This window comes from Physeter macrocephalus, chromosome 14 (assembly GCF_002837175.3).
Source record: "Physeter macrocephalus isolate SW-GA chromosome 14, ASM283717v5, whole genome shotgun sequence".
Taxonomy (NCBI): Eukaryota; Metazoa; Chordata; class Mammalia; order Artiodactyla; family Physeteridae; genus Physeter; species Physeter macrocephalus.
The window spans coordinates 48009679-48032325 of NC_041227.1; the positions used below are offsets into that span (position 1 = coordinate 48009679).

A 22647-nucleotide genomic window follows, 5' to 3' on the forward strand; every position below is an offset into this window, starting at 1 on the left:
GTGTGCATTTTGCAAACAGCCCAGGTGGCTCTCATCTGGTGAGATCTCAGAGGAATCGATGGGCTGTCCACAGTGTAACTGAGCAACAAAACACTGCTGAATGTGTTTTGTTTTTTTGAGCTAGAAATCATACAGCTGGCACACTTTATCCCTTGCTTCCCATTTCTGAGTTAGTGTTCTTGCCCCCACGACGTGCGGGACAGAGGAACTGCGATTCCGTTTCCTTTGGCCACGTGTCCACGTGCCATTGACTGGCTGGCGAAAACCAAGCATCTCCGGACAGGCTGGACCCAGCTCGGTGCTGCTTGGCGCGGGCACGGGACACCCGGGAGGCGGGCGGGAGGTCCCCGCGGGGCTGCGGGGCGTTTCGGCCAGTTGCCCGTGTAGTGCCCGATCCCGCCCACTTCGGGGGAGGGGGGAGGGCCATTCCCCCGCCGGCTTGCTGCCCAATGGCGGCGCCCGGCGCCGTGAGCGGTACTTGCTCTCACCAATCAGCTGCGAGCGCGGCGCATGCCTCCCCAAGCTTCCGTCTCGTGGGGCGGAGTCCGACACCACGATAGGCTGATGCAGCTTGACTGGTGGCGACGCCCAATAAGAGCGAGAAGGCGGGCCTCGGGTCGCGCGGGGCCGGGCGGGAAGGACGGCGAGGCGGCCGGGAGGCTCCGAGTGGCGGTCGACATGTTTCGGGCGCCGGAGAGCAAGGGAGGCCGGGCCAGCTCCAGGTGCGGCGCGGACGCAGCCACGGTCACGTGGGGTGCGCGGGGGCGGCGGGGCGGTCGCGGTGAGCTCACAGAGCCGGGGCTTCCGTGGCCGTTCGGGGAGGTGGGCGCGCCCGCGGGAGCCGGAGGCCTGAGTGCGCCTCCCCGCGCGTCCGGTCCCAGCACGTGCCTCTTCATTGGCGAGCGCGCCGGAGATGCTGGCCGAGCAGTCTGCTGCGGGGGGGCGGGCGTGGCGGCGCTGCCGGAATTCTGGGGCCCTGCGGCGTGTGCGCGAGTGAATGGGCCTCGGGGCAAAGTCCTGTCCCGGGATCCCTCAGCACTGCCGCAGCCCGGGAGCCAGGCGGCGCCCTCCCCCGCTTCACTGACAAGGAAACAGGCGGGACAGCAAGTGATAGAAGGAGAGTTTCGACTGGGTTTAAACACTCAGGAACACATAGCAGCGCGCTTGCTTTCTTTTTAGCTTGTAGAGCAATGGGTATTGGGAGTCACATAGAGTCGCCAGAGCTGGCGGTGTCCTGCCGCTGGAGGAGCCAGCTTGCGTTGTCCAGCTGGTTTTTCAGCTGCCTAAGAGTTTTCGTTTTTGTGAGCCTTTTCTGTGACCCAGCCCCACAATAAAAGCAGAAGAATGTGACGTCTGTTGAGGTAAACAGTACGTAAAATAAAAGAATTGTTTCGAGTGATAAAATCCCTGTAAATTTGAGGGAGTTAGGTCAGTATTCAGTAATACTTCTACCCAAATAATGAGTCATTATCCCACGTAACAGTGACTGTTAATCACTCCCGTCTAGATCTGTGCTGATATGGGGCCAGAAGTATATCCTGGAGTTCTCAGAATGAGTCAGGTTTCTGGTGCCTGAAAGCTGCTGTTCTGCACCACCCACACCAGCTGGGCAAGGGCTGCTTCCCAGCACTTTCTCTGTTGTGTCCACTAAGTACACTCTTTCTTTGTTTACACTGGATGCCTGGCACTGGATGCCTAGCAAACATTGGTCCAGTTAGCGAATAAGCACTGTGAGGAACTCTGATGTGAGGCTGACTTCCAAGCTTTAGGAGACAGTGCAGAGCTGGTGCTCTAAACTGATACCCACGTTTCTTTGGGGTGTTAGTTTTTGGAGAGGATAAGGAGAAAATTCTTCCTTTTAGGATATTGGAGAAGGAAAACCCATCTTAATTAGATGATCGATTGGAAGCTTCTGCTTGGGATCAGTTAGCAGCTTTGTCTTAAAGGAATTGACTAGCTTGACAGGCCGTTTACTTAGCTGTGGAGGGAATCAAGTGGTTGGCTGTAAGATTACTGGGCCAGGTTTTCCTCTCTTAAAACCCTACTTTTGTTTTCTTGCTGAAGGATTATCTGGTGTTAAAGGGATTTTGAACTATAAAAGCATTATGCTTTAGCCATCATTAATCTGAGGTCTTTTAAGCTGTAGGATGTATATTTGTAAAGAATTTAATCTAGGTCTATTTTGCAGCTTCACTCCAAGCCTGACAGGTCCCCCATAGCTTTTCTGGGATACAGGAATAAGCTGTTGGAGGCGGGGGTCACGAGCATGGGTCCCTCCAGGTGAGCGTCGATGTGGCCTCTGCTGGTTCTGTGGTCCACTTGAGCTGTGTGTATTTTCTTGTCACGTGCCCCTTAGTTTCTGTTGTATACTTGGAATGTCTTCATTGAAATGTATCCAAGGGGTACTGAAAAAGGAAGCCATAACTGGGAAGCATCCCCATGTAGTGAGGTCATCCCCAAGACGTCTGAGCTACTGGTATTCCCATCCCCCTCCTGTAATTAGGGTCGAAGTGATACCTGCACTTGATAGTGAGTCTATGAGGGCCTCCTTGAGCCATTGTTGCAGCTTCTGTTTTTATGGAAATGTCTATTTCACTCTCAGTCCGGTTTATTGGAGACCCTGTTGAGCAGCCTGTGTGATTTGCTTGACTGCTGCAAGGCTGTGGGACCCTAGTGCCACCCCATAGCCTTTGTGGTGGAGACGCTTGCCACCTCTTCCCAGGAAACTTGGCCATTGTGTGCAGTAATCTCTGCTACAACATTCTTGGGCACCACTTTCCTTCCCTTCTTTTCAAAGTAAAGTAAAATAAAATTCAGAAAAATACACAAAATAATATAATAACATATTTCCACCACCCCCAATTAACATTTGACTGTTTCAAATAAATATCACTTACCTCCTGTGCTGCAGTGGTTCTCTTTCCTCATGGAGACCACAGACACAATTTGAGCCTTACCTACTCCAAAGGTGTCTTTGGAGTTCCAGTGACACTCACTGCCTCTGTGGCATCACTCATGCAGAACACGGAAACTTCCTCTCCACAGCTCTAGCCTTCCCAGAAAGCTGGGAGCTTCTCCAGGCCCAGGACTTGCTCTTGCTCGTCTTTCCATCCACAGGGTCTGGTGCAGGCCCACCCAGGGAACGTGCGAGTTAGAGTGAAGCAAGCGGGGGAGGCCAGGGAGAGGCGTGTATCCAGGGATGTGGAATGTGAGAGGAGAGAGTGCTGGGGAGCCTACCCCACGTCTGGTCTGACAGTTTGAGGGTTTGAAAGAAAAGCTGTGTTGCAAATAAGTCAGTAAAATAGGAATTTTAACTCATGCCAGTATGAGACTTGATGTTAAGTTCAGTTCAGTTCTGAGGATGGCAGATCTCAGAGACCCAAGCCTGTTGGACCTGCTTGAAAAGATGCCAAGAAAAATCGGGAATGTCATTGTGTCGGGGCTGTGAGATTTATAATGGGTGTGGGAGTCAGATGGCCTCGGGTGTCCCCCACAAGAGGGCCTGACGTGAGGTCTTACTAATGCCTTTCTAATTTGAGTCTGGTTATTGGTCATTTTATTTTTTTATTTTTTTAACATCTTTATTGGAGTATAATTGCTTTACAATGGTGTGTTAGTTTCTGCTTTACAACAAAGTGAATCAGTTATACATATACATATGTTCCCATATCTCTTCCCTGGTCATTTTTTAAAAAAAGGTTTTTTCCCTTAAACCGAGTAATTTTTTTCTTTATCAAATCCTTAAGGAAATGCTAACTGCTGGACAGGCATCCCCATCCCCTTCCTTCAAGCTGATGTGACTGAACCCATGTGGAAGGCTGGCCCACTGCGCACTCGGCTTGGGTGGTGGCTTGGGTGGTGGTGAGCGGCCTGCCTGCGGTCTCCGTCCCAGTGAGCAGGCACGCTGGCGGCCCTCGGAGCAGACGAGCGCTTTCTGCTGTCCTGCTTTACAGCCAGAGAGCAGAGAACTCCGTTCCCTTTAAATTACAACGAATGATCAGCTCCCTTTCTAGCTCTGTTGAGGAAACAGCATGTTAAACATCCTATTCTTCTAGTGTCTGCATCACTTTTGTGTGGCGAGCTCTGCAGTTTCACTTCTTTCTAAATGTCTGGGGTCACAGGCGGTCCTCTTGCTTAGGAATGGTGAAAGAGCAGGGGTCACTCAGCAGTTTAAAACTCTGCTTTAAAATACGTTTGAAAATCTAGGTGTCCTGGGACTTCCCTGGCAGTCCAGCGGTTAGGGCTCCACGCTTTCACTGCAGGCGGCACAGGTTCCATCACTGGTGGGAGAGCTAAGATCCTGCAGTGCAGCCATAGGTTTCCTGTAAAGATGCATATGAATTCAGTGTTATGTTGCCCTGCTGAAGGAGACTGATGCTCTTGGGGTGTCAGGGAAGAGCTTTATGGAATTTTCTTAATTCTTCAGTTATTGCAATAAAAAGTGACTCAAGGTCCTGCTCATCCACTTCTGAAATAGCCAGCCTCCAAGTGCATGGCAGATTCCCAAAGATGGAGACCACAGTAGATTCGGCTGGTGGTGACTGAGTGTGGGAATAGCACTGCTCTCTGTGGGTGTTTAATTAAAATCCACACTTGAAGGATGCCAGTGTGTGCTGGGGTGACACTCTGCACATGCATCGATCTAAAGTGAACAGTGGTCCAGCTGGTGTGTTCTGATCTGTCTGATGTTTAACTTGTCGTTGGTGGTACCAGACCTTGGGACTGGAAACCATCAGCCTGGTGTAGATTCCCAGGACTCACGTGGGTTAGTGGGGGTGGTGCTCCCCATGGTCTGAGCTGACACTTTCCGTTAGAAATGTGAGCCACATAAGGAATTTTAAATTTTCTAGTAGCCACATTTTAAAAACTAAAAAGATTCAGGAAAAATTAAGTTTAATAGATATTATTCAACTTAATATGTGCAAAACATTATTTCAACATGTGATCAATGTAAAAGATACAATTAAAGAGATATTTTGCCTTTTCTTCTTTGTGCTGAGTCTTCGAAGTCTGGTGTGTAGTCTATACCTACAGCACATGAGAGCCCAGACCCCCATGTCCAAGTGCCCACTGGCCACAGTGGCCAGTGGCTGCCCTTTTGAGGACCCAGCTCTCTGGGTCAAGCTTACTCTGTGGGTAAGTGGTGCACTGCCCCATCGTTCTTTTCTAGAGGATGTTGAGGATTATTAGGGTATAGTCTGAGCTCTGCAGCCAGACTACCTGGGTCTGAGTCCTGGCTCTGCTACTTCCTGTGTGGCCCTCTCTAGCTCAGACTCATCCTCTGTGAAAATCATGCCTGCCTTAGAGGGTGGCCGTGTCAGGTCCTTGGAACAGGAGCTAGCATGTATAAACGCTGAGCTAGTGTGAGCTACAACACCCAGCACTATTGTCTGCTAATTAAAGTGACTATTAAATTCTACTGAACTGGCTCAGTATGCCTGTTTTATGGAAACTTTAATTTTACTAATGAGAGGTCACAAGAGTAACTTCAGAGTATGCACATCTCTGGAGGTCTTGGCATAATCAAGATGTGCAGAGAAGACCTTTAAGGGAACTCAAGGGCAGGGAGGGAGGTTTGCTGGCTGGCCAGCGGCTGTGAGCTTGTTGTGCCACGGTGTGTGGTTTTCCCACAGATGTCTGCCCCGTCTGGCTGTACCACAGCCCCTGGATGGTGGCGCCCGGGCCATCTGTCGGTCCCTCACACCCTGTCTGCTTGCAGGGCCATGAAGCCCCCGGGAGGAGAGCCGAGTGATCGTCCAGAAGAAGCCGCACCTCCACGCAGGCCAGACAGGATGGCATCTAATATTTTTGGATCAACTGAAGAACCTCAGAACATACCCAAAAGGACCAATCCCCCTGGTATGGGCTTTTGACTCCTTAATCCTTTGGCCTCTACCTGTTCTCTTTTGTGCTGCTCTTTTGATAAAATTTTCCCTTTCTTTATATTGATCCTTTCAAATATTTTCTGGTGCAGGTTATCCCCTGCCATCAGAGTCCTAGAGTGGAAGGAAGGTTTTATCCTGACTTCTGCTTTGTGTCCTGAAACACAAAGCGGTCATTCTGGAACTCCCCCTCATCTGTCACCAGATACTGGCTGTGTACAGGCACTGAGGGTACAAAGGCAGATGGTGGGGTTCTGGTTCCCACCACGGAGGCTCCCCAAATTGTCCTGTGGACTCCTTGAGATTCTTGAAATTGTGTGCAAATTGTACATTTAGAGTAGTTTTAATCAGATTGTTAGTGGGATTGAAACTAAAAAGGGTGGCTCAGCCTGGCACACATCTGTGTGGCTCCTCACTACTTACCCATCTTCTAGTGGCTCCAGTGGGATGGAATCTCAGAAGAGTGTTTCTGTTGGCTGATAGATGGTCCAGCTGAGCGATTGCACAGTGATAGTTACCTGAGGAACTTTCCCCTGTCTGTATCTATGAGGGGAAGACAAGGTTTGTTCCATCCTTAAAGATCTGAGAGACCCAACACAGGAGTCAGAATTTCAGACAGATAATGAAATCAAGCAGAACCAGAGCTGGAACTGCTCCCTACCCCACCCCAATTCTGGGTACAAATATTGCTTGACAAACCTAGAGGAACAAAAGCAGTAGATTCAAAAGCTAGTTTTTTGGTTGTTTGGTTGTTTTCAGTGGTTTGGGGTGGGGGGTAAGGAGGGGTGGAGGTTAGTGGTATCTTTGGATTTAGTTATAGCAGAGAAGCAGGTGGTTCTTGCTGAGTAACATTCTCCCCTACCCAATTTGTGGGGGTGCAGGGCCAAGAGTGCTCAGCCCTGCTCATCCTTTGTACCAACGATGTGATGCGGCAGATAGACTCAGACTGGAGGCACTGGAGGTGGGCGTGCCAGCGGCCATGGCTCTGGCTCGGCACCATGCACGGCTGCAGCTGTCTCTGGGGCTTCGGGTTCTCTAGACAGTGGGGCGGCGCTGCTTTGCCAGGCCCTCAGAATCTCATGCTCCCTCGCCCATCTCGTGCCCTTTGGGCAGCCTGGGCCCCTCCTGACTGGAGAGTTAGAAAACCCCTACGTTGTGCACAGTCACAAGGTGTGACAGCAACGGGACGCCCTGTGCCAAAATGTCTGCTTCTCACGGTCCTGTTGTTTGGGATTTGTTTTCTGTCCTGCTAAGTGCTCTGTGATGATAGTTGAGCATTTAACAAACGCTGGAGTCCCCCCTCTGCCTCCTCCTGTTACCTAAGAGCTCTTTCTAACTGATGAATGAATTACATTAAAAAAAAAAAGAGGAAGGAGAGAAGAAAGGAAAGAAGGAAGAAAATCATCTGTGATGAATTTCAAGGGCAGCCCAGAAGAGAACCTGCTGGTGTGTCCAGCCCCGCAGACTCCGGGGAGGGCCTAATGGAGCACGTTCGGAGCAAGGGACTTGCCACCGGCCGTCACTGGAAGTTAACCAAGGCTGGTCGGGTGCCGTGTTTCATCTACTCTTCTGGTTTAGACCTCCTCCTGACAGTGGTGATTGATACAGGTGGGTCATTTGGTGTTTGTCAGGGCCTGTGCTGGGTGCCGGTCGTCTCCACAGCTTGGGGGATAGGTGGCGTTACCCCCTTTACAGAGGAGGAAGCTGAGGCTTGGGGTTCACTGGCCTGCCTGAGTCCACAGCTCGCTGGTGGCAGAACTAGCCTTTGGATGCAGGTTTTCCTGACTCTGAAGCCCATGCTCCCAACTTACCTCCTGAATATACCAATTGGGGTAAATTTCCTGAGATGGAATCGCTGGGTCAGTTTAAAATGATGGTTCTAGGGCTTCCCTGGTGGCACAGTGGTTAAGAATCTGCCTGCCAATGCAGGGGACACAGATTTGATCCCTGGCCCTGGAAGATCCCACATGCCGCAGAGCAACTAAGCCCATGTGCCACAACTACTGAGCCTGTGCTCTAGAGCCTGCGAGCCACAACTGCTGAGCCCTCGTGCCACAACTACTAAAGCCTGCGCACCTAGAGCCTGTGCTCTACAACAAGAGAATCCACCGCAATGAGAAGCCCGCACACGCAACGAAGAGTAGCCCCCGCTCACCACAACTAGAGAAAGCCCGCGTGCAGCAACGAAGACCCAACACAGGCAAATAATAAATCATAATAAAAATAAATAAATAAAATGCTGGTACTTCCACTGGTCTTCAGACGTGTGCTCCAGGACGTCTGTAGCGCTTGCTCCCCACGCAAGGCACTGTGCCTTGTGATTTGGTTCTTTAAAAAGTATATCTTGAATTTATTTTTCTTCAGTTATGAATGAATTGAGCATCTTTTCCACCTTCATAGCCGAATTCATCTTTCAGGTAAAATGTTGAATAATAGACGTGCAGTGTGTCTATTATTTTACTTTTCATAAAATTCAAAAACAGAACTGTGTTGTTTAGGGTTGGACATATACATGGTAAAACTAGAAGAAGTTTGTAGTTTCCAGAAAATTTGGACACAGAACTACACAGGTTTTGGGGAGTTGATAGCATTCTGTAAGACGCATGATCATCTGTGATCATTACTTGGGTGTTTGCTTTATTTATATCTTAGGTACTTGTCTGTGTCATGTTTCACAGTTTTTAAAATGTTTTTAAATGAGCACTGCCTTTAGCCAAAAACTTGAAATTGAGTTACTTCTATTTTTATCTTGCATTTTAAAATAAGCTGAACGCGATCTTAGAAAGAATTTACTTAAGCATGACCAGCAACAGCGTGGTAACAAGCAGCGAGGGGTGACCTCGGGCAGCAGCTTTTCTCCACTTTGTAGTCCAGACATTTCTGCTGACGACACCCTGTTCGTAACAGCAGCCCAGCAGCATGACTGGGAGCTTCCTCTCCATGCTCTGCTCTGCCCACTCCACGTGTGTCGACTCACTTATCTCACCAATGACCCCAGCCAGGTGCTGTCACACAGTTGGTCAGCGGCTGAGCAGGATCCTGCCTGGCACTGGGCCCTGACCCCATGCTGTGCCACCTGCCCCAGCCCTAGGGCTGCGTGTCCCTAGGAGGCCGTGGCTGGGGCTGGAAGGCTTGTGATTGGCCTCAAACGACACGAATGTGTGCATCTTCCTGCAGTCAGTCCCACCCATTCTCTAAGCTTCTTCTGGCCCAGAAAAGCTTCCAGGGCCAGGTTCCCGTCCTTGTGGAACTGTGCTTTGTGTCCCCCAGACGACCAACCGGCATCCCGGAAGGCTGGTCGAGTCTGAGGGCTTGCGAGGGGACAAGCCCCCCATGGAGCCTCCTCCTCCTCGGAGCTCCATGCTCCTCTCACGGTGCACTCTCCCCTGTTCTAACAGTATGGGTTATTACAGCCAAGAAGTGACTGTTTAAAATTTAATTTCTTAGAGACAGTCAACAAAGATCACAACTATAAAAATGAATATGTTTAGCAGTCCTAAGCCCCTGCACCACAGCCACCCCATTTCCTGAGCAGACACATGGCCCCCAGAGGGGAGCACTTTGCAGGGAGGAAAGTGAAGTAACCAATGCCCTTTATTCACATACAGGTGGATAAGAATACCCTTCCTTTTACAGTAAGACGCTGTGTGCTGTCTAGATCGTTTTGCACCTTTTTCACTGAACAGCATCCGAGGGAAGCTTCTTTAGCAAATGTTCACTGAGCATTTATGTCCCCAGTGTTGTCGTAAGCATTTGACACACAAGCGACAGTGAGTCACTGAATCCCCTCACAGCGCCGTGAGGAAGTGCCTTGTACCACCGCCATTCGAAGGGTGAGGAATGTGGGGCGCAGAGGGGCCGAGCAACTTGTGTCTGGTCTCATAGCCATTTGTGGATGCACCTTCTTTCTCCTGTAAGATTATAAATCTTAGTGAGCGCTTGGTGGAAGGGAGGTGCTGGTGTTTGCTGAGTGCAGAGGGGGACGGGCTGGCGGCATGTGCTAGCATCTTCCTGTTTAACGTCGGCATTTACTTCTCACGTCCATGCCTTAGCCATCAGCTTATAAGAACTTATATCTGAGATGCATATTTTCATTGTAGCTCATCAAATCATTCCTACTTGGCAGCAAAGATGTTAAATGTCTGTAATTCAGTGACATATCTAGTTGTCACTGGAAGTTCCAGACAGATTGAGGTGAGGAGAGTAGTCATTTTCAGTAACTGTTGTTTTCCACATTACAGGTTTGCCTTGAATAGGGCATGTTATTAATTCAGTTCTGTCTTTCTGGCCTCAAAATTTAGTAGGTGTTTGCTTTTAATCTATGAAAGAACTTTTCATGGCTTTAACGTAGAAGATTCTTTAGCAGGAAAACATGAAAAGTTCAGGGTTAAGGAAATTCTAGAGGGGAAAATGCTGTTTTATGCCATCTTACCGTCTCGCTCCTAGCGGCAAGCCCGGTACAGCTCAGTTCTCGTGAGGATGGCCCCAGCTGGCCCCTGGGAAAGGGTCTGGGTTTGACATGGGTCTTTAGGGATGCTCATCAACCTGATCACCCCACCCTTGTTGGCCTGAATTCAGGGCTGGCACTGCGGTGAGAGGAGGTCTCTGAAGTCACGAGTGTGGAGGGTGGGTGGGGTGGATGTTCCGGGTTGCTAACCATCCTGATTTTTTCTGCAGGGGGGAAAGGAAGTGGTATATTTGATGAATCCATGCCTGTGCAGACTCGACAGCGTCTGAACCCCCCTGGTGGGAAGACCAGTGACATTTTTGGCTCCCCAGTCGCTGCTACTTCACCCATGGCACACCCAAACAAACCCAAGGTATGGACTGCATACAGATAGCAGACATGAGAGTAAGAAAAGCAAAACTTGAGCCAGGTACTCTTAAAAAGGCTCTGAGGCAGGTGTGACATGTTATTAGGAAGAGACAAGATGGGTGACATTGCTTTTCCTGGCTGCAGTCATTAGTCACCAAGTTTCAGAGCTCTCCTGAGTCATCGGAGGAATGTATTCCAGCCTCGTGATGACTTGAGCCTTGGGGGTCGCTGGTGGTGGGGGCAGCCCACTGCAGGTAGGCCACTGCCCTTCTCTGCACATCACGGATGGATGCTGAGGATATTTATAATACTGAACATAAAACAGGGGAGTTCACCTCTCATAAACATTCCACTATTTTTAGTGGTCATCAATCAATAAGTACAGTAACTGCATCGGATTAAAATTCACCAAATATTTAGAATTTATGGGTTCCTGATAATATTTTTAAAAATCTAATTTGTCACCTTCGGAGAATGTCAGAGGACCATCTGGAAAACTGCTGACAGATAGAATCAAGCACTTAGCCAGTGTTTCTTGCACGAACCATACCTCAGGATGACAGCTATTGAGGGAAAGTTTCCCTTTATAAAAGTATTCCAGGGCTTCCCTGGTGGCGCAGTGGTTGCGCGTCCGCCTGCCGATGCAGGGGAACCGGGTTCGCGCCCCGGTCTGGGAGGATCCCACATGCCGCGGAGCGGCTGGGCCCGTGATCCATGGCCGCTGAGCCTGCGCGTCCGGAGCCCGTGCTCCGCAACGGGAGAGGCCACAGCAGAGGGAGGCCCGCATACCACAAAAAAAAAAAAAAAAAAAAAGTATTCCAGCCCACAAATGAAGAAGGAATAACAGAATTCGAATATCACCATTTTGCAAACTTGTAATGAAATTGTAGATCTGGGTGGTAATCATCAGTGGCTGCTAACATAACAAAACGACGCCTCCAGAAATTATAGACCTCGTGATAGAAGTTCATCATGGACCATCTTTGAATTCCTATCAAAACAACCAAGCCTGAGTCAGACCAATCCTCATATTAATCAACACCACAGGGATTTAGTCAGAGTAATACAAGATATAGGAAACTACAGGGAGTCAATAGGGGGAGATCTTAGTAATTTTTTAAAAGACTGAGGATTGCAATCCCTATCAAAGTTCCAACAGTGGTGTGGTTTGGTTTTTTGGTGTGTTTTGTCTGTTTGTTTTTTGAAAAAATGGAAAGACCTATCCTAAAATTCATATGGAATCTCAAGGGACCCTGAATGGCATGGCCAAACAATCTTGAAAATGAAGAACAAAATTGGGGCGTCACACTTCCCAATTTCAAAGCTTACTACAAAACTACATGAATCAAAACAGCATGGTGCTGGCATGTAGACCAACGGAATAGAATTGAGAGCTGAGAAATAACTCACATCTGTGGTTCATTGATATTTCCACAAGAGTGCCAAGATCATTCGTGAGGGGAGAGCAGTCTCTCCAACAAATGGTGCTGGGTAATTGAATGTGCACATGAGAAGAATGAAGGTGGACCCTTACCTTACACCATGTACAAAAATGAACTCAAAATATAGGGACAGATCTTATTCTTGGATTTGGCAGTGGTTTCTTAAATGTGACACCAAAAACAGGCAACAAAATTTAAATAAATAAGTTGAACTTCATTAAAATTAAAAACTTTTGTGCATCAAAATATACTATCAAGAGAATGAAAAGACAGTGCACAGAATGGGAGAAAGTATTTGCATATCACATATCTGACAAGGGTTTGCTATCTAGCCAGAATATGTAAAGAACCCTTACAATTCAGCAACAAAAAGACAACCACATTCAAAAATGGGCAGAGGCAAGGGGGAGGGATGGCGTGGGAGTTTGGGGTTAGCAGATGCAAACTATTACATATAGAATGGATAAACAAGATCCTCCTACTGTATAGCACAGGGAACTATATTCAATATCCTGTGATAAACCATAATGGAAAAGAATATGAAAAAGAATATATGTATAACTGAATCACTGTGCTGTACAGCAGAAATTAACACAACATTGTAAATCAACTATACTTGAATAAAATAAATTTTTTAAAAATAAAAATTTCAGGGGCTTCCCTGGTGGCGCAGTGGTTGAGAGTCCGCCTGCCGATGCAGGGGACACGGGTTCGTGCCCCAGTCCGGGAAGATCCCACATGCCACGGAGCGGCTGGGCCCCTGAGCCATGGCCGCTGAGCCTGCGCGTCCGGAGCCTGTGCTCCGCAACGGGAGAGGCCACAACAGTAAGAGGCCCGCGTACCGCAAAAAAAAAAAAAATAATAAAAATTTCAGAACCAGGAAAAAGGGGGCAAAGCATTTGAATAGACATTTCTCCAAAGAAGACACACAAATGGTCAATCAGCATATGAAAAGATGCTGAACCTTAGTGGGGAGATGCAAATCAAAATCACAATGAGATACCACTTAACACCCACTAGGATGGCTATTATCAAAAAAAACGGAAAATAAATGGTGAGGGTGTGGAGAAATTGGAACCCTCATACACTGCTCTTGGGAATGTATAATGGTGCAGTCGCTGTGGAAAACAGTTTGGCAGTTTCTGAAGAAGTTAAACATAGAATTTATCATATGATCCAGCAGTTTTACTCTTAGATATATACCCCCAATTGTGCAAACAAGAACTCAAACAGACACTTGTATACTTAATTTTAATAGCATTATTCACAATAACAAAAGAGTGGAAACAACCGAAGTGTCCATTGGCAGATGAATGGGTGAACAGAATGTGCTGTGCTGTACACATGTGATGTTATATTATTCAGCCCTAAAGAGGAATTAAGTTCTGACACACAGTGCAACACGGATGGCTGTGAGAACATGTGCTGAGTTTAAACTTGACTACATGTTAGACATTTAAAGAGTCATTAATTTTTGCAGTTGCAAGAGAGTTTTTTAGGACATTTTAAAGAGCCACATCTTGAAATATTTATGGATAAATGAAATATGGGATTTGCTTTCAAATAATCACACGAAGGGGCGGAGGGCTGGAAGTTGGGAGGCATGTGTGGCTGAGACCAGAAGAGGCGAGCAAGCTGATGTCACTTGCTGTAGAGCAGGTTACCTGGGGGCTCACGGAGCTCTTCTCTCTGCTTTGTTTATGGTTAAAATTGTCCAAATAAAAACTTTTTAAAGGTAAAAATCGACCCAGGTCATCCACGCCTTTCCCGTCGTCTGCCTGCGCGAGGTAGGAGGTGTCCGAGTGGCGGATTGACCTGGGTTTGCCTCGTTACAGGACCACGTGTTCCTGCGTGAGGGAGAGGACACACTGGACCTTAGAGGTGAGCTTGTTTTCTCTCCCTTCCCCGGGGCTCACGCTTTGCAGAGGCTACTGGTGGGTGGGGAGGGAAAACCCTGTGCCCCCGCAGCCTGCTGATGAAGACAGCAGAGTTGTGGTGATTGCGGGAGGGTTTTGTGTTGGAAGGAGGCAGGGGAAATGGGCTCAGTTACTTCTGGTGACAGTGTTCCTGCTGGCTTTTCTGCACCTCCTGTCAGTGCTGGTCAGCCTGGGCCTAAGGCCAAGGCGTCCTCTTCTAGAAGCTCGTCTCATGTAGTGAAGGGCAAGGGTCCAAAGCCTTCAATGAACTTGTGACCAAGGGCAGCGCTGGCAGACCTGGCAGAAGAGAAGGGCGTGAAGGAGGGTAGGGGAGGAAGACCTGGGGCGGTGAGGAGGAGCAGTGCAAGGCTGTGGTGGGGGCGGGGCTCCCCCCTGATGGGTTGCTCCGCAGTGAGCTGCCCCACTTGTGGGGCTGGGTGTCAGGCCCAGTCGGTCCCCCATGGTCCTCTGAGCTGACTGCAGGCACTGATTTCTGCCTTCGGGTCACCATTTCCCCTTGTCGATTAGGAAGAGATGGGAATTCGTTCATTCAGAAAGTCCAGAGTAACCTTGCCTTGCCTTGCTGGGCTCCCCACTTAAGATGAGCTCACTTTGAGGACGTTTCCTTTTCATACTTGAGGTGGGATGGAGGGGAGTGGAGTCCAGCAAGCAGTGTGGAGATGATCCCTCAAGGATTTCTCCAAGCGTGTTTCAGTACCAGCCCGGCTTCAGCCCAGCCCTGGGGCAGGCAGAACCTGCTCTGCTTCTTTCGCATTTCCGCGGACGGCGTGCCCTTGCCCGTTGGGTGGCAGGCAGCCTCTAACAGGACGCTGTGCTGACTTTGTCCCACAGCCGCAGCCAGCGCCTCCCCCAGACAAGAGCCGGGTGAGCCAGGTGGCCCAAGAGAAGCAGCCCACGCCCAGGAGCCTGCGCCCACCGTTGACAGCCATGAGCCCAGGCTGGGCCCGAGGCCTCGCTCCCACAACAAAGTCCTGAACCCGCCTGGAGGCAAGTCCAGCATCTCCTTCTACTAAGACGCTGCTGCGTCCCCCATAGCCAGACAAGAAACTCGAGAGATAGGATTTCAAAATTATAGTTTCTTTAGCCTGAAGGAGCGGGGTGGGGAAGAGGGTCTGTTGGGTGGACACCTGAAGCTGCTCCTCCGGCTCCACTGCCATCACGAGAAGCCGGAGACCTCGCCTCCCGGAAACCAAGGGAGGAAATGTGATCCCTGGTGTGAGAGGAGCTCTCTGGTGGGTGGGCAGGGAGGTGGTGCCAGGCAGGTGCGCCTGAGGCGTGGGGTCTTCACGTCCTTGGTGTGTTGGCTAATTGGGTATCTAGGAGTCACTAACGCAGTAGCAGAGTTTAAAGTCTTTGAGAGAAATCCAAAAACCACGTGTCCGTTACTGTGGGATAGAAGAGCAAGACACACTTTAACCCTAGCGGGGTGGGGAGGGTGGGTATCTGGATAGACCCCTCAGATCCTGATGCCGTTTACCCTTCATGGACACGGTCTCTGTTTCTGGGACTTCGTCCCCAGTGTTTTTCACTTCCGTTCCACAGATTTTCTTGAAACATCGTCATTGCTTTTCCTCAGCAGCTGTCAACAAAAAACCAAAATGTTTTTCTCAGTCTTATGACTTTATGGAAAGATTTTGTACCCTGATCTCCCAAGGTGCCCCGCTTCTGCCCTCGCAATCCTTGGCCAGATCTTACATAGAAATCTCTCCCTTTCGTCCACGAGAGCCTGGTTTTGGGCTCTTTACAGTTTTGCTTGTGAATTGTTCCTTTTTTCCTCATCAGCCTTAAGCCTAGGCCTTTGCTCCTCACTAATGATGTGGACGGTTCCCTTCACCAGCAACACTTCCTATCTACAAGGCCACTAACTTTTATAGGACTTTAAAACTACCCAGATATATCCAGGTAATGGGATTGTTTAACTCCTTCATGTGTCTTCCTTTATATTCCTGCTGACAGTGGGAAGAAGAGATGCTTGAGAACCTTGGGTTCTTAGGTTTGGATTCTGTCATAATAGCTCAAGACCCGTTCTCAAGTACCTGCTTTACATCAGTAACTGTTGACTCTGGTCTGTTTCTGACACCTTTCTAGAAAAAAGTCTTGCTCAGGTACACCAAAGAGGAAGGAAAGTGTTCTTAGGCCACCCTTTATAAAGCTTTGCAGAACCTCTGGATCATATTCACAGTTTCCAGACGAGTCTTAGAGACCTTAGGCCAAGAGATTAAATAGTTTGGCAGTAAAGTCTCAACTGGCCCATTCCATGATATTTGCCAGCAAAGATAATGGGCTGGCAAGAATCGTGCTGCTGTAATCTGTCAGGTGAAAGTTTCTCCCATTTAGCCTCTAAAGGGCTAAGGTGTTGGTTCCTGTACTGCAGTCACATGGGACCAACAGTTTGGGTTGGAGCTACTGGTCCGAGTGCCTACAAAGCTAATGCAGGTGCTAAAACTGTCTTCATCGTTAAAATGTAGTCACACTCCTAGTGGCCTGGACGCTCAAGTGCCTGCAGAAGCTCCCTGCCAAGCTCCACATCCTCCACCGGCGCTGGGGGGTTCACACGGTGCTTTGCCAAGCAAAGACACTTTGCTTTTCTGTCCCCCTGTTGACTTTGGAGCCGAGAAACACTGATTCCATGTGACTCTATCAAGTGCTTCCTATCTCCTCCATCCTTCAAATGGTCATTTATAGGAAAGTTGTCTGGAATTCATTTTTTTCCACATTAAAAAATGTCATAAATGGTGGTTAGCTTTTAAGCTCAAACACACTAACTTGTTTAACTTACAATAAGATGTTCCAAAGGTAGAAATGAACTGCTATTTATAACTTTTTTTAATATACAAGAAAATGATTTGTGAATTCCAAATTGGATTGCCAAGAAGACCCTGACGTGCTGCTGGCCCTCGGGGCTTCAGTCTCACCGTCAGTTACATGAGGGGAAGAGCTTTCTAGATCTGTCCCCTGGCAGGGACTTGCGGAGCAGAGCTGGGGTTAGAGGCCTGGGGTAAGGAGGAAAACAACCAGAGCAGAGCCTCTGGGCAGCAGTGACCACATCACCTTACTTTTGTTCCCATCTTCCCTCTTCCTTTCCCTCCTGGGGGCCGTGGGCATGGGTTTAGAGAGCCCCGGGCAGTCTGGTCACTGGGAGGAGCAGCAGAAAAGTTTTTGCTCCTTTGAACCTGATGGGGGAGGCCATTTGCATTTGGAAAATGCTCTGTACATTGGGAACTGCCTGTATTTGGAAGCTTCATTAACTCTTAGCATCCTTTTCTCAACCTCCAAGCTGCATTGAGAAATTACTCATCTGTATTTTTATTAAGCCTTAAAACTTTATGTGTATTTGGTGCCAACTTTTTGTAAAGCTGTATCAAAAACAACAAACCTGTGCTCACATCTCTGTGTAACTTTGAGAGGAGCATTCTGTTATTTTTACAAGGCAGGAGTGGGTGTAGCCGTTGAATTAAACTTAGCAGTCACGTACTCAGTCTTTGCCTGTTGGTTGTGTGCACAGTGTGTGTGCGTGCGGGTGGGCGGGTGGACATGTTCACGTGTTTCCTCCACGTCCATTCTCCAGAGTGCCTGAACTCTGCTCCTTCCCTTACAGCTTTTCATTGGTTGAAGGGGTTTGCCTTTTTTTTTTTTTTAAACCAGAAGATGCCAGAATTAATCCTCTCAAAGTTTATGGATTTAAGTTTTTTTCATTTGAAAACCAAAGACTTGGCTTTGAATAGAATGGACAGGAATGTGGCAGCGTTCTTTTAGTTTCCATAAATTGAAGGTAATAATTCTTTTTTCGCTTAACACCAGTTGTTTTCCTGAAGAATTTGCCTCTGAGTTGACTTTGAAACTTCCATGAAATCCTGACAGTGAGTAGATGACGTGCTGAGCTATTAGAATCTGCCTGTAGATTCAGGTCCTGTAGAGAAAGCATAGATTTTTCTTCTTTCTTATATATTAGCTATTTTCATATGCCCTACAAGCAAACTTAATATCTTTATGTGTATTAAGTGGACTCAGGATGATGGAGCTTCTCAGAGTGCCTGCCTGGAGAGCTCCACTAGAGAAGGCTTCCTTCTAGAAGACTGCTGCATCAGGGCCAACTAACTGGACAGCACTTCAGAAGGAAACCCAGCATGGGTGACCTGACACTGTCTTCACTTGTTCATTTGAGAACATGTTCCCAGAACTGGGCTAGGCACTGGCACCAGTACATCACCTATTTGTAGCAGCTGCTTCAGCTGCAGGCAAGCACTGAGGTTTTGGAGTGTCACAGCCTGTTTGTCTCCAGAGGTCAGGCAGTGGCTGAGTCAGAGGAGCAAGGTGGGCTCCCTTACATTATGGTGAAGAAATGAAAGACATCTAAGGGTTCCCTCTTCAGGTCCTGTGCCTTGTCCAGAAATACATGGCTCTTTGGACAGAGCATAACTTTTTTTTTTTTTTTTTTTTTTTTGTTTTGTTTTTTGTTTTTTTTGTGGTATGCGGGCCTCCCTCTGTTGTGGCCGCTCCCGTTGCGGAGCACAGGCTCCGGACGCGCAGGCCCAGCGGCCATGGCTCACGGGCCCAGCCGCTCCGCGGCATGTGGGATCCTCCCAGACCGGGGCGCGAACCCGGTTCCCCTGCATCGGCAGGCGGACGCGCAACCACTGCGCCACCAGGGAAGCCCTGGACAGAGCATAACTTATTCTAACATCTTTGTGAGTTGAACCCTGCAAGGATGTCTACACCTCCTCCTATATTATCCCGTTCGTTTCTTCTGAACTCATTATATTCTTAATCCTTAGCGTTCTTGGAGCTCATGAATGAAATATTCCTGTTCTGTGTGTGACTACAAAGTGCTATCTAAACTTGAACTTAGGAAGAAATAAGAGGGACATTACAGGGACCTAGGTGAGTTTTTAGCAGGCATTAGGGGTGGATACTTCGAAATTAAAGTTTTGATAGAACTTTTGAAACCTGTGTGCCCAACTTACATTTTAGGGTCTTGTAATGAGAAAGAGAAAAAGTTGAATAGTGAATTATCTTTACAAATTGTAAAGGAAGCAAGTTCTAATTCAGTTAGCTTGAGCTCTCAAGAGTGTACTAGTGTTCTTCAGTAAGCATCAAGAATTATCCAGCATATCATTTTGTTAAAACTCCTTTTTCTTTAACCAGTTTCAAGTAAAAAATCTGCCCATACATGTTAGTGGTAAAAACTAATAAAGTTGATGACAAGTCAGTTGGCCTCTGACTGTGGTAGTGGTGGCTGGCCTACTGTATTTGCTATTTCAGGGATTGAAAGGGGGCCATATTTCTTGGAAAGGCTTAGAGCAGAAGTCAGAAACATTCCCCAAAACATTCACCAGCTTTCTCTGTAACTTGCTTACCAGAAGAAATTATACATTTCATCTGTTTGTCCTGGCTTATTTTGAGAATATAAAACAAGTCTATATTGCATGTTTACTATTTGCTAGAGATTGTACTAAGCCCCTTTTGTGATCTTCATAACACTCCTAGTAGGTTGGTAATTGTTTTAGGCTCAGTTTTACAGATAGCTAGGATCAAAACCCAGGCAGTCTGAATGTGAGACTGAAATCTCAGATCGTTTCTTAGTGGTGAGCATCCATACAGCACAGTAGGTTGCAAGGGGAAAATTGTGCAACAGTATTTAGGGCATCACCTGCAGGAACATTCATTGGTGCAGTTGGGTTAGGATGAACTCCCCTTGAAGCATCGCATCAGGTGAAAGGCAGGGGTAAGAGCATTTCTGTTAACACTAAGCTGTCACTCATGGGTTTATGATCAGGATTCATGCCACCTGTGTGGCCCCAAAAGCTGAAAGTGTAAGTCTTAGATTCATGGTGTCCTCAGATACCAGAGAAAGAAAATGCAAATCAACTGGCTAAAAGTGGAAGAAATAAGGGCCTATCAAAACTGGTAGAATATAACAAAGTCAAACAGGACGAATGGAAATTTAAAATATAACTGTTGAGGGACTTCCCTAGCGGTCCGGTGGTTAGGACTCTGCGCTTCCGCTGCAGGGGGCGCGGGTTCCAACCCTGGTCAGGGAACTAAGATCCCACATACCTCGGGGAGAGGCCAAAAAAAAAAAAAGTTGAAATAAAAAACTCAGCGTAGAGGTTAGACTGCACATAGCTGAAGTGAAACTGGGAAATTTGAAGATGTCACACAACATCAGGACACAGAAGTGGACCAAGTGAGAGTTTGTTACTAGATTCTAGGCTGAGACGGGCAACTTGCATTTAATTGGAATCCCAGGAGGGACCATGGAAGGCACAGCCGCTCTGAAGGGAGCTCTGAGTACCTACTGTGTAGGAGTACATACTGCTGTGCAGTGAAGCTACAAAGGCAAGTCACAGTTAACCAGGTCAGCATCGCGGTCAACTCCGGAAGGGAGAGAGGGGCGCACAAAGATAACGGCCATTTCTTTGGAGGGAAGGATGGGCACACGGACGCTCGCTTAAGTCTAAACCGTACAAAGTCATTTGTATATACTTAGGACATACGCTGTCACTTTATAAAAGTCCACGCCTGCGTCGTGGAAGCTGGCAGACAGCTGTTCTGACGAGCCTGACCGGAAGCGCGCCCAGCCCCTCTCGGCCGAGCTTCTGGCCCGGGGACTGGCTTCCTCCTACGTTAGGACCCCTGCGACCCCTAGCGGCGCGGCGCCGCGGGGCTCCGGCTGGATGGGCGGGCACCGCCCCCGCTGTCTGTGGGGCGGGACTTCCGGGCGGCGGGACTTCCGGCCGCTGAGCGACGGGCGCAGCATCAGCATCAGTATCAGCTGGCGGCGGCTGAGGCGACAGCGGCTGCGGCGCAGGCGACGGGCCGCGGCCTGCGGACTACGGGCAGCCGGAGCGGGCGGGCGCGCCGGCGGACAGCAGGCCGCGCTGGCGGCGGCGGTGGCCGCGATGATGGAGATCCAGATGGACGAGGGCGGCGGCGTGGTCGTGTACCAGGACGACTACTGCTCTGGCTCAGTGATGTCGGAGCGGGTGTCGGGCCTGGCGGGCTCCATCTACCGCGAGTTCGAGCGCCTCATCCACTGTTACGACGAGGAGGTGGTCAAGGAGCTGATGCCACTCGTGGTCAACGTGCTCGAGAATCTGGACTCGGTGCTCAGCGAGAACCAGGAGCACGAGGTGGAGCTGGAGCTGCTGCGCGAGGACAACGAGCAGCTGCTCACCCAGTACGAGCGGGAGAAGGCGCTGCGCAAGCAGGCCGAGGAGGTGCGTGGGCCGGGCGGCGCCGGGGCCCCTCCCGGGGACCCCAGTCCTGCCCGGCCCGGGGACCCCGCCCTTAGTCCCCGCCCTAACCGGGCCCCAGCTCTCGCCCCGCCCATCCCACCAACGCCCCCGACGTCGAACCCGGCCCAGGGGCTGATGTCTGGCTCCCCCATCCTCCTGGCTTGCTGCTCCAGCCAGGAACCCTAGCCCTGAATCACCTGGCGTCACCGGGAGACCTTGCATCCTTAACTGTCTCAGGTCTCCGTCTCCCCTCCATACCCACTTCTCATTGCAGACGCCAGTTCTTTTTGCTTTTGTGTGTGTTTTTCCGCAAACGTGTCCTAGACCCCAGTTACAAGTTCTGGTTGCTGCGATTTTAATTTTAATTTTAAACCCTTCCAGAAAGGGGATTTCTGATCTTCTTATGGTTCTGCAGCCAGAAGAGGTGTTGTCAGATCTTTGCCTTATCCGTAATCCAATGTTTTGACGGTCTGTGACATGGGTGAATTTGGTGATTGAGGTAAACACATTACCAAAGCCACAGTTAGGCTGCTCCTCTGGCACCAGGTGAAAGACTCCAGGTTTCCGGAGGTGATTTCTTTGCCCTGTGGTTCCCTCCGTTGGGAATATTGTTAGCTTATGTGGAAAATGCTGAGAAATTCCACTGTGGCTTCTGAGGAGTTAAAAGTAGAATTTTGAAGTATTTGATCGTGTTCTAGGATACCTCCATAACCTGGAAATCACTTATTTGTGAATCAGTTAGAAGAACCATGCATTTCAGGGAGTACCACTTACCTTCATTCATTCACTATGAAATATTTAGCCCTGTTGTCAGACCCAGGTGGATTCAGGGGACCTGGGTTCTCATTCCTGCCTTGCCTTTGTGACCTTGTCCATGTTGCCTGCCCCCCTCTGGATTTTGATATTCCTTCAGTCATATGAGTCAGTTGCCCTAGATGATCTCTAAGCCCTGACATTCTGTTGTTCCAGGCATTAGGTGATGGCTTTTTGGTTTATGAATAGGAAGTTTCTTATTAAATGAGCTAAATTTCTTTTTAACTAATTTGGGTTAACACATTCTTGATTTTAGTATTGAAATGGAAGATTGTTTCAGTATTTTGGTTTTTTTCTTAAGCCAGGGCAGTGTATGTCCTCCTAGTTTGGTTTAAAGTGTGTTTATAAAAATTAAGAGTGCCTTGTATTGTTCCTACTTACGGTAATTTATGTTGATCTTGGGTTTTTTCATTCATCTGTCAAGAGGCTGTTGCCTATTCATTGGGGTGCCAGGCTCCACCAAAACTGATTTAGGGCTCTCAACTTAAGGGAGATGCAAGAACTCGAAGGATTTTAGAG

General features: G+C 48.7%; 2 protein-coding genes across 13 annotated transcripts in view; both read left to right on the forward strand.

Annotated features, from left to right (window-relative positions):
* Window positions 1–617: 617 nt before the first annotated feature.
* On the forward strand, window positions 618–17551 carry JPT2 (Jupiter microtubule associated homolog 2). 4 transcript variants are annotated; one of them, XM_028499510.2, is made up of 7 exons: window positions 633–722; window positions 1180–1361; window positions 5720–5859; window positions 7305–7490; window positions 10560–10702; window positions 13976–14021; window positions 14909–17551. In XM_028499510.2, the coding sequence occupies exons 3-7, from the start codon at window positions 5724–5726 to the stop codon at window positions 15088–15090; spliced, it is 693 nt and encodes a 230-aa protein (XP_028355311.1). In that variant the 5' UTR covers window positions 633–722; window positions 1180–1361; window positions 5720–5723; the 3' UTR covers window positions 15091–17551. The 4 variants fall into 4 exon arrangements, with proteins under 4 accessions (XP_028355310.1, XP_007100167.1, XP_028355311.1 ...); XM_028499509.1 differs by lacking the exon at window positions 1180–1361 and having other exon boundaries at window positions 618–722; XM_007100105.3 differs by lacking the exons at window positions 1180–1361; window positions 7305–7490 and having other exon boundaries at window positions 618–722.
* A 235-nt stretch (window positions 17552–17786) lies between these two features.
* Window positions 17787–22647, forward strand: part of MAPK8IP3 (mitogen-activated protein kinase 8 interacting protein 3) — a 51371-nt gene continuing 46510 nt past the window's right edge. For 7 of the 9 annotated variants that reach the window (XM_024123531.3, XM_055090759.1, XM_055090760.1 and 4 more), the window contains exon 1: window positions 20902–21297. In XM_024123531.3, the coding sequence (XP_023979299.1) occupies window positions 20980–21297 (318 nt within the window). In that variant the 5' untranslated portion in view covers window positions 20902–20979. Of the gene's footprint in view, window positions 17938–20822; window positions 21298–22647 lie in introns of those variants that run through there. The other 2 variants (XM_055090761.1, XM_007100103.4) reach the window with 2 other exon arrangements.